This window comes from Anarrhichthys ocellatus, unplaced genomic scaffold (genome assembly GCF_004355925.1).
Source record: "Anarrhichthys ocellatus isolate YVR2014 unplaced genomic scaffold, GSC_Weel_1.0 scaffold6, whole genome shotgun sequence".
In the NCBI taxonomy this organism is placed as follows: domain Eukaryota; kingdom Metazoa; phylum Chordata; class Actinopteri; order Perciformes; family Anarhichadidae; genus Anarrhichthys; species Anarrhichthys ocellatus.
Window position 1 is genome coordinate 7720866 of NW_022280036.1, and position 15378 is coordinate 7736243.

Here is a 15378-nt window from a genome sequence, read left to right on the forward strand (position 1 = left end):
GTTTGAATAAGCGTTTAATATAATGGTATCCTAATAAGTACACTGTATATGAGTAATATTGTTTGTGTAATCATAACAAAATTATATTTATTACAGTATCACATCATTATTCAAAGGGAAGGATAATTCAAATGGAGCATTGTGTCTTGTCAATAGACAGTACAGCTGGTGCTGGGATGGATGTTCTTGGTGGAATCGCCTCTGCCTGTGATGGGACATCACTGTTGATTTCTAGCTCCCTCTGTACGTACTATAAGAAAACCGACTCAGGAGTAGTGGGACATGGTACTTTTTGCCCGGGTCATTTATAGTGAAGACAATCTGCAACAAAACACCAAACATGAAAAAGATCAACAATTACAAGTAAGACTGATAGTCATGATTGTTAATTGCATTGTATGCCTATATGCCAAGTTAAATGAGGGTACAAATTCACAGATCTAGTTACAAAAATATGGTAAAGCCACAGCAAGTAAAGCAGCATTATACCTAAGAATAAAAGATGAAGATCATGTTGGCACATAACCCTTTATGCCTTTCCTCACCTCAACATACGGGTAGAAGCAGGTCTCTCCCATACTCTCCCAGTACTGAGCAGTCTCAAAGTGCAATCTATAAACCCCAGAAGTAAACATTTGGGTTGTGATGAGTCCTGGGCAGCGTCCATCAGCATTAGTGATCCTGTTGAGACAAAATATGATTTAAGACCTATGATGAAAATATACATTAGTGGTAATATTTGAGAATTTCCTGTGACCATATTTGGGGACTATGTGAGTGGTGTTTTGCTTATGATACTTTTCCTCAGGTTTTTACCCAGTGGTTATCAAACTCCAGGTACCAGTAGAGGGGTCTTGTCGATAGAGACTGAGGCCCATGTTCGCACCAGGGACACCCATTGCCGTGTTCAGCACATGGGTGGTCAGGGGACTAGGGCCTGCCATTGCTGTGATCTACAGAACAAGAGTTTAAGACTTTCAGTTGATGTGCTCAAATCTGAAGAAATCACATTAGACTACAACATTAAAAATTACACAATTATCTTTTGACAACTGGCAAATAAATATTAATACGGGACTAGTTTTGTTGAAGTGAAATTGGTTTTGAATTATATTTGTTAATTTGTTCCAAATGTAAAGGAAGAACACTTTAACACCCCATCTTCATATACTATCTTACATTCATATAGCACAGCTCTTTCAAAGTTGTCAGACTTATTTGATGTATAGATTTATTTTAGATATGTGCTTTCTGCTTCCTTGATCAGCACTGAAAAGTTAGCCATTTAAAGAGGGAACCTTCCTGTATTGAAGCAACATGTGGGATTTATTTGGGAATGCAGAGTGAAAATTCTGTTTCAGAACATTTTAAATACTTACAAGTAACAAATTGTACATGTACGTTGTGTGTTATTATGTATAAAGGGTAATGTATTTAGGGTAATTGAATAACAGGACATGCAATTTCCTCAACTAGATACAGAGGTAGTTGTTCAAACTAATAATATCTGAATGAAACCCTGGATATACTGTAATATGTACATTCAAAAATGTTTTTTTGGTAAATATATATTTCAGTGACTGACTATTGACTGCCCCTGTTGTAGCCTCTCTCACTTCTCACAAAATATCTTCTCAGTCAGAGTTCATGCTGTTGCTTTAACATACAATATACGGTACATACAACATATTGAATATAATTGTCTATTCTATTGAATGAAATATTGTATTGTATTGTATATCTATTAAAAGTTTTGTTCTTACCTTATTTCCAGGCAAAATATGACCGTTGAGTTGCTGCAGCCTGTACGCGCTCATGTGTGCTGATGAATAAACTGGGTCAGTGGTTTTAACCAAAAAAATATAATTTCATGGTCAGATGTTTGTCACATTTCCCTTGCAAATCTGCACACTGACCTATTCCACATGACATTCAGCACTCAAGCGCTTATCTTTCTGTCAACAGAAGACCGGTTTTGCAAGAGCTCCTTTTGTCACTCTTTGCTTTCAGCACTTTGAACTTAGTGGAAAAGGATGATGAAAGTGGACTGCTCAGAGGCCGAGGCACATGCAGACAAGCACATAATAATTGAAGTAAAATTAACGTTTCTTTTCATTTTCTGACATATGTTTATCTTAATGAACCCTAAATACACTTCCTGCTCGAATTATAATGGTTAAGACACGTGCTGTGATACCTCCTCTCAACCCGCTCTCATTTTAATGACATTCAAACCAGAGTGTTCAATGTAATAATTTCAAACATGAGGGATCTTTTAGAGCTAAATGTTGACAACAAGCACTACTCTGTGAACACATTAAAACATGGTGACTATTACATCGGGCTATTGGAGTTTTTCTTTGAAAGTATTGCTGTAATTTCTTAATGCTACTATATTTTTTAGTTTTTCTTAGAAACAACTGTCAAAAATCTCTGTGACATGAACTGTGGTAAACATTCTAAACTGAAGGTCCATTTAATGAGCTATTGCCAGAGCTTTCTACTATGACTCTTGGACTTTATCGTCAAATGGAATATGCTTCGTTTAGGACAGTGTGTCATCAGTAAAGAAATTGTTCTCAACAATTAACATTAATTATTCCAACTACATTTCCTGATATGATTTGACAGTTTCTAGTTAGCTATCATGTCCTATTTCCAATATGAACTAACCGCACCATTTGACCACATGAACATCCTAAACTATGCACTCAGCATCTGGTCACTTTTTATGCTTAGTCAAAATATTGTTGTTTAAAGGGTCACATAAAAACAACCAATAGTTATTACCATTTTCTCCCTGTGGCCATAGTATGTCAGTTATTAACTCAGTCTTTAGCTAAAATGGCTTTTCAGAGACACAGCTAGTGGTAGAAATACTTTCTTGCACACATTTTACATCTGCAGTATCTCCACCACTAGTCGTTTTTCTGAAAGAAATATAGTAGAACAACCAAACTTTCTTAAAATAACCATATGCAGAAAATGTACTGTACCTATTGATCCGTTTTGACCTGGCTGCCATGTTGTTGTCACAGGAGTTTGAAGTCTCATCAACTGTGAACAACTTGTGGAAAATGAAGCATCGCGTTAGTTCATGCAGGACACGGAAGTCATACGCCCCCAGCTGTAAACTGACAGCCAGCCTATTGAATCATAGCTTCCACACGGCACGGCCACGCACCAATCGCAGCCCACTCTCACTTCAGGGAGGTTTATTTAAATATGACTCCCTCCTCACTGATTCCTTCTACACCAACGCTGTTACAAGCCGTACTGCCGGCAAAGCTTTGCCTCCTCCACCCCTTTTTTAGTTCAGAGTTCATCTTTCATGGCAAATGGTTGAAATGTATTTAAAAAATGTACTTCTGTAAACATTCCTGTAAAGTTTACACCCTTGGGGGTTGTTGCTCGGTGCTCCCCGTTTTGGCTTGGTAGCTGCTGGCTAATCTGGGGAGCATTCAAAGAGCGATCGAGCCATCATCGCCAAGTTTATCTGTATGTCCATTTGTTGCAATAAATGGTTAAAATCTATGACGAGAGTGTTCCTGACTGAACTGCTGTAGTGTGAGTCTAGGCAGTGTTAGTGGTATCATCAGGCACATAGCAGCCTTCAAAACTACACACACGGTATGGATAATAATGTGTACAATTCTGCTTGAGGGTCCGATTGACCTGAGGTCAAACCATCCATGCACCGAGGACTACAGATGTTGTGGGTTCAGAGAAACCTGTGATCATGTGATCTAGCTCTCTGATTTACGGCAAGCGAGATGATGTTTACTTTCAGCTTTCCTCTGTTTGATATGGAGTCTATTATTATATATATATATATGATTTATACACTTCGGATATTTGCACACTGTAAAGTTTTGGAGCAGTACTTTCAACATTTTATGATTTCTAATACTTAACATTATTTCCAATGTTTGTTTCTCTTTCAATTGTTCTCTCTGTGTCTGTCTTGGTCTCTTAGAAAAAACACACACACTCCCATGTACTGTATTTATACTCAATATGAAAATACCTTTACTACTTTGACAATGAGTATTTCCACTTGGCTAATCTGAAGAATGCAAACAAAAAAATGTAACAGCATAGGAATAACGTCTTTGTTTTCTTTTAAAAAACACATGAGAATTCCTAAAGCAAGAATAAAATTAGACAGTTCAACAATTACAGTAAAGTTTACAATAATACACAATATTACACACTGACCAGGGCCTCTGCATGTCTTAAAAGTGCCAAATACATGATGGAAGAGAGTAGTAACATTTCTCTAACACATATAAAGGAAAGAAAAGTTTTAGAGTATAGCAGACTGATACTTACAAGCTGAAAACAACCTGTTTCTCCTGAATGATCAGCGTTACTATTCAATCTCTCACAGATTACTGTGACTAACTTTGACTAGCTAAATTCTGATATTTTAGAAAGAGAAAAGGTGAGTTGAGCGTCAACAAAAAGCCCTATTGAAAGATCAAATTTGAGAATGTAGCAATTTCTTTTGCTTTCATAAGTCAAAATACTTTGAGATCCACTGAAGGGATTTTTATTTCACAGTGCATGCACACACTATTATAGTTATACCATAGTTCTGAAAAATATAATATTTAAGTATGCTGTTAACGTAGTTTATAACTGCCCACGCTTCATTAATATTCCAGGTTCTTTATTGTTTCTACGTTATCTAATTGAAGATATAAGAATTTCGTTCTTTGGAAAAACTGGTGAAACGGCAGAAACACTGCAGCACCTCTAGCAACATGACACATTATGTACTATATGTACAGTCTGATGCTGGTATGTGCTGCCTGTTTCAGAAGAAGGCTTTTAATGTGGGCAAGATAAATTGGTAAGCTACTTACACAAGGCTTTCATCAAATATCCTATTGTCTCATTTAGATTAATTCTGCAGTATCTGGATTAATACTGGAATATTGGCATTTGTATAAACCCTCTTTTACAATTAAATAGGAATGCCTCCTTAGGCAGGAAAATAAAAAGTTAAATTCACTACCGTTCTTCCAGTTCTCCTTTATAATTACTCTCTCACTCTCTCAGGCCATCCTACCAAATTCTTCTTAACAGATGTGCATGTACTTGGTTTGTATAAGTCACCTGTATCCATTTTTTAGTTTGACTTAAAAATATGGTCACAGAAAGCAGGCTGTTGTGATACAATAACATAAATGTATTGTGTTATCGGATAATTTGAGTGTTGGCTTGTCGGTTGTTGTTCTCTTCCTCCATGTTTGGCACTTAATCCATGTCCTCTACGTCTTTTCATGTTCCTTCCTCATATTTCCTCCTCTGGGTCAGAGCTGTGGTTGCTCATCTGTAACAGACAGACATAGACAAAACAAAGACACATTTCACTGAACTGTGAGCTCACAATTACTAAAGTGTAATTAAATGATGACATACCAGTGGAAGAAAAATCCACTCAGCACTTTATTATTAATGCCATTTGGTCACTTTAATACTTTAAGATGCATAAATGTTGTGTATTGTTGTGTGTGTATATTGTCTTATGGCAGTGCCAAAAGCAAATTCCCATTTTATGCAAATCTAATGGACAATAAAGACATCTGAAACTGAATGGTGCAAGTATAAATTGATTTTAAGGTAGTGGAGTCTCAGTAGTTGTTTCATGATAACTCACTTTGTAGCACAGAAACATCTGGTTAACTTAATTTTTTTCATTTCTGTGCAAAACTGAGTTTTCCTGTTTCTAAATTATTATGTCTTTCATCCACAAAATGGGGCCCCAAAAGACATACTTCTTAAGACAAATTAACAAAAATTGTGGCACCATCTAGACCTTTGTCATGAATCTCATTAATACCAGAAACTAGCATCATGCGGTTCCGACAACAAAAGCAAAAGGGACGGCCCTCACTGATTTACTTTTTAGTCATTCCAGAACAAGTGCACACAGACTTCAGGTGCATTTACCGTGTGGTGATCATCATCGGGCTCCCTCGGGTCAGGTTTCTCTCTGTGGATTCGATGGCGGGAGCTGGGTGGAGAGAGGGAGGAGAGGGAGTGCTCGGGGCTGCTGGCAGACAGAGCGTACAGTGAGCCAGCTGGACTGTCCTCTCTCAGGGGAGACCCTACAGCACAGGAATAAACAGATACACGCATGGAGTTTAGGTGTGGAACTTAGGTCCTGTTTCTTTTGGAAAAGAAAATACATGTTTTCTGTGGTTCAAAGACAAAAACGTCTGTGCGCATCCCACTGACTTTGTACTTTAAGACAGTCAGAAAATAACAGTGGGAGTGACAGGGGACAGCGAGGGGAAGTGAGAGACAGCAGAGCTAGATAGTGAGAGGCAGGGGAATCAAGTAGAGCCTGAGATACATTTTTTTCTTTTTTTTTTTCGCCCCTGCCTCTCAGACAGACTAAGTTTCCTCAAGTTGTTGACATAATTAAATTACGAATGTATTGAGTACAGATTTTGTAGTAACGACAAGATCATCCACCCACACGCACACAAACCAATGACAGCGATCAGACGAGTAAGTCCGTGTAGTCAAGTTACTTTTAGTCAGAAAATACTGAGGTCCAGACCTCTGTAACCTCAATGGCCATGATAGTATGGACATTACATAGCGAACATACTTTTTTGATCAGTTGAATTAAGATTCCAGTAAAAAACTATTTCTTTAGGATGATAAAGCCTTGACCAGTTCCTTTCCTGAGCCGAAGCTGTTGTTGGCAGACGCAGTAACAGTATTGTGTTCAAACGTCCACATGAGGGCAGCAGCAGCTCTTCCCTCCATGCACACTGATCTGCTGTTGTTCTCAGTCCTTCATATTTGCCTCATCAGTTAGTTCCTTCAGCCACACTGTTTGTTTTGCTTGTTCCATAATTTACTCACATTTATAAATCCAGATACCTGCACAGTTGATATTGGCTTTGCTTCAACTTTTAAAAAATGTGTGACTGGAGGGAATTAATTGATTTGTCAGGTAAAATATGAGTGGCTCTGGTGGTGCAGTACATTCCCATCCCCCAGTTTCCCCTGCGATGCCGATCCTGAATCATTTTGATTGGGGTTGTGACTGGTGGAGCTAATCAAGCAGAAATCTGAAAGTGGCATATTGCAGAGTCCACCTAAAATGTTTTTGATGTGCGAATAGATTGTCTATCAGTTGATCTTGCGCCTCCATTGTCTTTGTGAATGAATGTCTCACCTTTGTGGTCATTCCTCTGTGTGTCCATTTTGTCAAGACTGTCGAGCAGCCCATCGATCTGTGTCTTTATCAGAGTCAGCTCCTTTTTAATCACCTGCAACTCCTCCATTCCCACTGCAGGGATGAAGACAGTAAGAATGTAAAGGACATGAGGAAATTATTACACAACCTGAAAATCTCTTTCGGGATTAGTTAGATGATATTATCATATCATATCAGTTATCATACTGGCAAATGCACGTATTTGCTTTCTTACAGAGAGTTAGCTGAGAAGATGGGCACCAGAGAGGTATTGACCGTCTCATCTGAAATGCTCTGCAAGAAAGCAAATAGGCATATTCTCAAAATATCTAACTATTACCCTTAATTCACTACTAAAATGTGACTATGAAAGAAGAAATGTGCATGCACTTTAGATATCTTATATCAAAAAAGTGCATGTTGGCCTTTAACTTTGATCAGCATGATCAGCATAAGAGTTTCTGCCAAATTAAGGAATCATGCAGCCGTGGTTTTGAATACAGCTAATTTTCTCCACTGCATCGTTTCTCTCTTCAAAGGAGCATCACAGAAAAAGGGGGTTAAAAAAGTCTTTGAACTTCAATACGTAGAGATTGTGTGTTGTGACTTAAGTAAACTACACACAGCATATTTTGTCTGTGACTGTGTTATACTGAAAGGATGAGAGGCAAAAGATCTAATGATCCGAGGTTTATATTTATCATTTCATTTTTCATGTAAAGAGGCATTCCCCTTGCCAGAGTTTTAGACAAACAGTATAAATCTGCATCATCTAATGTAATCTTTTTCTGACTTGAGTCCATTCATATTACTCACACTTGGCTGTGGATGAACTAGTGGAGTGGGCTCTGGAGCTTTTGGAGTGGGTTCTGTCTCGACTGCGTCTGTTCCCAGAGGAGTAGGAGGAGGAACGGGATCGCTTGGCCAGACTGGGTCCCAGGGGCAGAGGAGACAGGGATGCCGGTACACGCTGGTAGTCATACACCCTAAAAGTTCATTAGATACAATTGTAAAACAACTCGTCTTTAACTATGTGCATGCAGCCATTTTGCTGAATTAGTGGGAGGGTGTGCTGTGATTTTAATTGCAACCCGTGTTTGTCTAAAATCAGGAAGAAAGAGAGTCTGCTCACAAGCATGAGAGGGCAAAATGCTGCTTGTGTTTAGGCATCACTTCAATATGGGAACTTTGGCTGTACTTAAATGAAAACGAAAGGGTATTGTAGAAAAACTTGTTTATGTTCCCTTGAAATTTGTATCTAAACTCAACAGTTATTGTAATGTTGAAAAAATTCAAACCCAGCCCTAGCTCAAACAAGACAGGGATACAAGCTGGAAAAAGAGATATTAAAGGAAATATGTGTCGCTTGTGAAAAGCATCTGTTCAAGCATCTCATAGATAAATATGGATATGTATATTCTATATTCTTTTCTCTTTTACTTTCTATCTCTGTTTCTGTCTCTGTTGCGCTGGCGTTGCCTGCTCTATGTCTCCAACTGTCACTGAATGTAATTGGTTCTGTCAGGGCCAATCAATAGCTCGCTGCCAGGCTAGTAGTGCTGGTGACATGGGGTGTATTACAGTCAAACTCTATAGTGCTTACAGAACCAACCACACAAAAAAAACAGTTATGACTAATGTTATGGTCTACGGCAGGAATGTCAAGACCTTTGCGAATTAAATCTCAGGCTTTTTTATGAGAGATCTGAACTGAGTGCTTTTCAGACCTGCAGGTACCAAACCTTGATCATTCTGATCAACTCAATATTTCCGTCTCAATCTGGATATATTTGGATCAGTCTGAGCACAGCCTACATGGTTTCTGCAAAGCCACGAGAGCAAACGGGTCTTCTGCTGTTTGATGCCAGCCAACAACAGGAAGGTGAGCTGTGAGCTCCGAGGACTTGGAGTCGGACGGTAATGTAGATTACTGATCGAGCTGACAGCCAGTTAGTCAGCCCGACTCCCTGAAAAATGTTCTCTGTTTTTCTCTTTCACCTGTTATATTCTCCGAAGCCGCTCTACTTGATACTGAGATTTCTGTGTTCTTCTCACATCCACAGTATGCAAACAGAGACGCACACGCATCACAATGTCATATAAGGATGAAGTGTATTAGACCATCATAAGTGTGTGAGATTAGAAGCTTTGAGCATTGTCCGTGTGGAGAGACACAGAGACCAAAGACTTATGGGAGTTTAAAGTCCTTTAAAGCAGTTTGCAGGGGCAGATAGACAATGTGTTGTTACACCGGCTTTGAAGTGTCATCTCAGAGAATGGAAGCTCAGACAATGAGCGACGAGTGAGGATTACAGAAAAGTGTGTGAGTGTGTGAGAGAGGAAGGGAGTGTTTGTCTCTATGGATTAGACCCCACACGAAAAGCAGCTTTGTCAGCTGGAGCTGTTATCTGTGTGGAAAGACACTTTTCTATCGTGTTCGCACAAGAGGACAGCCAACAAAAAAAATTTCTCTTTTTCCCACATATTGATGTTCCACAAAACAAACAAACACAGAAACAAAATACACACACACACACACACACGGTCCCCACACACTCACACCCAGAGGCATATACATGTGCATGCATAGATATGCACACATACGCTTCCACACCCAGCTGTCAATAGTGCAAGTCAACAGCATGGGGAATAATCATGCACTGTGTTAAAAACAAATTGAAAATCAGTGGTGAGTGTTCCCCCTGAGCATAGATGGAAAAATGCAGAGCAAGGCAAAACAAATGCAAAAAACAAAGAAATGATGACAGTTAATACTCAGACCAACAGAGCATCGATATGTGCGAGAAAGGCACCAGAATGAGGTGTGTATTCTGTGTGTGTGTGTGTGTGTGTGTGTGTGTGTGTGTGTGTGTGTGTGTGTGTGTTATGTGACTGCCTGCTTTTATTCAGATGTGCTGAGTGGAGTGTTTATGATTGAGGCCTGGGGGTTGTAGGAAGGTCCCTGCACAATTTCAGCGGAGGACCAATAATACAGAGTTACTCTGAGTGGAGCTCATTTTAACTAACTACCTCATCGACCTAACCACTGCTATTAACTGCACACTGCACAAGAGTGTGTTCTGCAGTTACATAAAAAACGTAAACACACAGTTCATGACATGTCCCAAACAATATGCTCAGTTTTGGTATTTTTATTGAAGGGCATTATGTAAACCTAACGGATGGTTGTTGTCAATCTGTTCTGGGAAATTGACTTTAACTTAATCTTAAGTGACCTGTTCATGTTTGGCAGTGATTTTCAATTCAATTTTAGTCTCAGTAATTCACAGATTGAAAAAAGTGCTTTTGTCAGCTATAAATTCCTGAGTTTTTGTTAGAATATCGTCAATCAAAAGTGAAGAGGTTTGGCTTTCTTAGTCTTTCAGTGAAGAGTGTATTTTCTTTTGGTTCCAGACTAGTTCCTTCTCATGCCCTCAATTTGGTTTAAAGTGTAGACACCAGGAAATAAAAGCAGTTTTTGTTTGTTTTCAGGCAGAGACTGAGAGAAATAAGTTTTCTGTTTGACTCGACCAAGTGCACAACATGTTTTCCTTCACAGTCACTACACAGTGACACAGACGGACGTGGTAACAAAAATATCTGTATGTACCAATAATGTTTCAACTTAAAAATGTTGCAATATAATAGACATTAGCTTTATTATTTTTATAAGGATGTGAACAAAGAGATCATAAGATCATTTGTATTGACAGGAAATACTAGTAACCCCCATGTCAATATACTATGTAAGCTACTAGGGCTGTCACAATATCAGATTTTCACCACACAATTATTGTGGCCAAAATAATTACATATACATGTAGATTTAAAAAAAAACAAAATAAGCAAATAAATAAGGCTATCAAATTCATTGTGAACTTTGTTTTGTGTTAGTTTTGTCTCTATTTTGGCAAATGAATGACACTCAAAATACAAATGTAAGGAGGTGGAGTGCGTCTGTAACCATAACTGCACCATTATATGTGTGTTATTAATAAGAAATCAATATTACATTTTTAAATTTTAGTTATCTTCAATACCGGTATATTGCGCCACCTCTATGTACTATGTGATTTAGAGCTATGAGCTGCTATAAACTCTGAATGTATTGCCTCTAAAATTCAAGGCAACATCTGTAACGTTACATGGATGCAGCTTAAGCAAATGATATAACTAAGTTTGCTAAACACAGAATCATTTGAGATTCAGCTAGAGTTACGATGCTCGAATGGGATTACAGATCACAAATCCACAAGGTTGGTGTCTTTCCAGAAAGTGTGCACTTGCGTGTCTGTGTATAACAAGTGAGCTCCTGGCTGTTGAGTAGTAACAGGCAACATTGCAAGCAAAGACAGGATGACGGACGGGGGACGGCTGTGTGGCAGACAGTGACGGGGAGCGGAGACTATTGGGGACAGCAAGGATAAATAATCCACTTTAGCCTCTTCCTTTAGCCTCCTGTGACACGCAGACAAGCAATAAGGTGTGTGAGCTGCCATGCGTGGCTTTCTGACATTACCTGTCATTGTAGTCCTCGTGGTGGCTGTCATAGTCCAAGTCGAACTCAGATCTGCAGGAGAGGTGGAGAAAGACGGGGGAGGTGGTTAGTAAAGTATTTGTCAAAACTACACCATGCGCCTTTACTGGAGCGATCACACATTTCACTTAACAAACAGCAAGCTTGTTTGGTGTGTCAGTGTGTAAATGTGCGTGAGCCTCAACAGATTTATACTGTACAATCACTTCATCTGGAAAGAATGCAGTGTTCATGATCTCCAGCCAACTAGAAAAAGACACTGGATTTGTTTTGCTGCAGCATCCAGGATGGAAAATCCATAGAAATTGTCTTGTGTGCCAACTGTACCACCCACTGAACATCTCATCTCATGTGTGCGCTTGGTGAGGTGAGGCAAGCAGTGAGGCAGGTGAGTGATGTAACAGGAGAGAACCGAAATGGGCTGGAAGCTGGAGTGAACCTGTATAGCAGACCAGAGGAAGTAGAGGACAGAAAAGTGACACTAAGCCGGAGCGAGATCACATTCTAGTGTGACAGACCTCAGCATTCCTCCCTAATCCGCACACAGAGTCCCTAATAATCCCTCCATGTTTCTCTCCCTCCCTCTGTCTCTCTCACTGAATCACCCCCTCAATTCGTCTTTTCCATTCTTTCATTTCATACTTTCTCTTTGTTTGAACTGACTTCACTCTTTCCATTTCCCTTTCAATCAGTCTTGCACTATAATTCAATTCGAGAGCTTGACTTGCAAGAGAAGTCATTATGCGCATTGTAAAAACAAGCACATATATGATATAAATGAAAATTTCAGCATACTGTTACTGCATTGAAGATTATTGAATCAGTACATCATAATGACTTAAACCCAGGCAGCAACCTCCGGGTCTGAAAATTGATGCCAATGCAGAAGTGCCTTAAACTTGCATTATCTCTACTGGCCATCAGGGGGCGACTCCTCTGGTTGCAAAAACAAGTTTGATTGCATGGAATGATAAAATGACCCTACTTCTCACTAAATGTATTACCTCCAAGACTGTAAACATGAGTTTATGGTCTCAATCGCTAGTTTCAAGTCTTTTTCAATACAGCATGATGTTTATTTAGTAAATTATGGTCCCATTTAAAGTAAAATAGACGGTAAGTGTACTTTAGTGTGTGGCTACCTTGTGACTGACAGGTCGCTACCACGGCGTTGTCCGGTCTGAGAGTTGTCCGTGTTTTGCCTTACAACTTGAATCCTTTTACAGTGTGTTTTCAGTTCATAGAAGTTAATTGTAACCATTTTGGCTGCCTAAATATGTCTTATTCAGCATTCAAAACGGCAGTCCACAAACCAATGGGTGTCCACTTCGTTACATAGACTACGCTAAATTCTGCACTAGTTTTACCAGCTAGTTGGTAACTGCGTCTGTGTGGTGCTAGGCAGGTATTGTACAGTGCATCTTTAGAGCTTGGTAGGAACCAAGAACCAAGACAGCAAAGCTGTGGGCCAGCAAATCAAAACAATGAGCTGAAAGACACTAAATGCTCCATCGAGCTGAGGGGAACTACAGTTCAAGTAATAATTCTCAATGAGTTAGTCACGAAGAGGGAGCCTTTTCAAATACAAGAGTCTTTGGATCCATTGTTAAAATATAGTTTTTTTTAGATGCTTTAGAGTAAGCAAAAACTGTGCATTTAAAGACAAAGTATAAAACTCTAATTGTGTAATTTGATCTCTGACACATTTTAAAGTGGCTTGTTACCATATATTCAAATCCAAGTGATAACCCATGTTCAGACAATGTATTGGTAAAAAAAATGTGATTTTTGTTCTACATATTTTGGGAAAATAACACACCCAAAGTCCTTGCCATCTGCTTATCTGTCACTCAGGGAGGCAGTGATTCTCCTGGTTGTCGTCATGCTGCTCATCTCAAAGAAGAGATGTTCTTTTTGTATGTCAGGATAAACAGCAGGGGACCAAATACTTCTCCACATTCAGAATTACACACACGTACAAATATACACAGACAAACATCACCGGGCTGTGAGGTGCTGTAAGTGTGCTTGTGTGTGGGTCTCTGGATCTGAAGTGTTGACTTATTTTGGAGTGGACCGTAATCACGTCTCCTCCAGCGTTGCTCTCATGGGCTCTATTCTGTCTCATACCAGCTGGTTTTCAGAGCTCAGGAGGCAGGAAACCACAAAATAATTCAGTGCTCATGTCTGAGCTGCACACTTGCCAAAAAATGCAAAGCGCAATTTTAAATCTAATTTAAAGACTGCCCTCTGGTATCCTATTTGGAATGAAGGAGGTCTACATAATGTATTAGCTCATTTTGTGTCTTGATTCTTATGCATTTTGGGACACAAAAGTAAAAAGGGTATTTCTAGTGAACTGTCCTTTTACAGTACAGTAATCCTTCATCCTGTACCACTGAAGGACACAGAGAGGCAGAAGGACAAGAAAATAAGGACTCCCGGGTCCTCTGCTGAGCTGAGCATTCTGCTCTCCAAGTGAATTCAGCCAGAAGAGAGATAGAAAATAACTGCTATTCACCGAAATCCTCACTGAGGGGGAAATAAGGTGCTGCTCGTTCTCCATTTGTTTTTCTCGCATTGGCGTTCACTGGTTTACCTCCGTCATTGTACATTGTATCAGTTTGTGTCGTGCTCTATGGCAAACTTTATCATTTGTCCTATCTTTTTTTTTAAATAATCGTTAGTTTTATTTATTTTTTTACTTTGTATTTCTCTTGTCGTTATTTCATGCATTAGACTGCATATTTTTATAAAATATATTTTCATATCTAAATTCTACTTAACTCTTTGTTATTGTTGGTCATTCTATTACTTTATCATAATCACTTGAAATGTAGTAAATAACAATTGATTACATTCTTACATATTTATTATTGAATCCTTTATTTAACCAGAAGGGTCCCATTGAGATACAATATCTCTTCTGTCCAGTTTAAGTAAAACATTTTCATAAAAAAAAACGGGATAGTGAAGCTATGACAATGACATCATCATGTTTGTTATTTAACTGCTGAACGTTGAATAATAGATATTCTATATTAATTTGGTCAACCGGTATTTTCATATTAATTAGTGAAGCTAAATCTGTGAGAGGTTACCGCAACCCATTTTGACTGTAATTACATCCAAAGTGAACAGCCAAATGACTGGGTCACTGTGTGTTTGTGTGTGTGTGTGTGTGTGTGTGTGGGGGAGTCTGTGGGCTGCTGTGTTCACACAAAAAGCAACTCGTCTTTGGCTAATGCACACACACACACAAACACACAAAAGCGGCAGATGGACAGCAGGGTCACTAAAGGCTAATTAATTTCTTTTCATAATTTCTCAAGTGCCAAAGCAATCCATTAGACATGGCTGGCTATAAATCATCTCAGCCTCAGCGTGCCCGTGTGTGTGTGTGTGCCTGTGTGTGTGTGTGTGTGTGTGTGTGTGTGCATTAGCCAAAGACGAGTTGCTTTTTGTGTGAACAAAGCAGCCCAGAGATTTCCTCCAACACGCACACTCAACACCCGCTGTAGGCAGAAATCCATCAGTTTCACTCCAGCTGAATCTATGGCACAACCTCAAAGGTGTGTGTGTGTGTGTGTGTGTGTGTGTGTGTGTGTGTGTGTGTGTG

At 39.2% G+C, this 15378-nt stretch overlaps 2 protein-coding genes across 6 annotated transcripts in view; both read right to left on the reverse strand.

Moving 5' to 3' along the window:
• Positions 1-219: 219 nt before the first annotated feature.
• On the reverse strand, positions 220-3095 carry uraha (urate (5-hydroxyiso-) hydrolase a). 4 transcript variants are annotated; one of them, XM_031846854.1, is made up of 6 exons: positions 2997-3084; positions 1917-2047; positions 1764-1822; positions 817-953; positions 546-681; positions 220-321 (listed from the first exon to the last, which is right to left on the reverse strand). In XM_031846854.1, the coding sequence occupies exons 2-6, from the start codon at positions 1930-1932 to the stop codon at positions 232-234; spliced, it is 438 nt and encodes a 145-aa protein (XP_031702714.1). In that variant the 5' UTR covers positions 1933-2047; positions 2997-3084; the 3' UTR covers positions 220-231. The 4 variants fall into 4 exon arrangements, with proteins under 4 accessions (XP_031702714.1, XP_031702713.1, XP_031702711.1 ...); XM_031846853.1 differs by having other exon boundaries at positions 1917-3095; XM_031846851.1 differs by lacking the exon at positions 1917-2047 and having other exon boundaries at positions 1764-1834.
• Positions 3096-3991: 896 nt separating this feature from the next.
• Positions 3992-15378, reverse strand: part of LOC116382971 (heterogeneous nuclear ribonucleoprotein C) — a 33436-nt gene continuing 22049 nt past the window's right edge. For both annotated transcript variants that reach the window (XM_031846461.1, XM_031846462.1), the window contains 5 exons: positions 11742-11792; positions 8039-8208; positions 7202-7315; positions 5959-6116; positions 3992-5338 (listed from right to left, as the gene is read on the reverse strand). In XM_031846461.1, the coding sequence (XP_031702321.1) occupies positions 5300-5338; positions 5959-6116; positions 7202-7315; positions 8039-8208; positions 11742-11792 (532 nt within the window). In that variant the 3' untranslated portion in view covers positions 3992-5299. The remainder of the gene's footprint in view (positions 5339-5958; positions 6117-7201; positions 7316-8038; positions 8209-11741; positions 11793-15378) is intronic.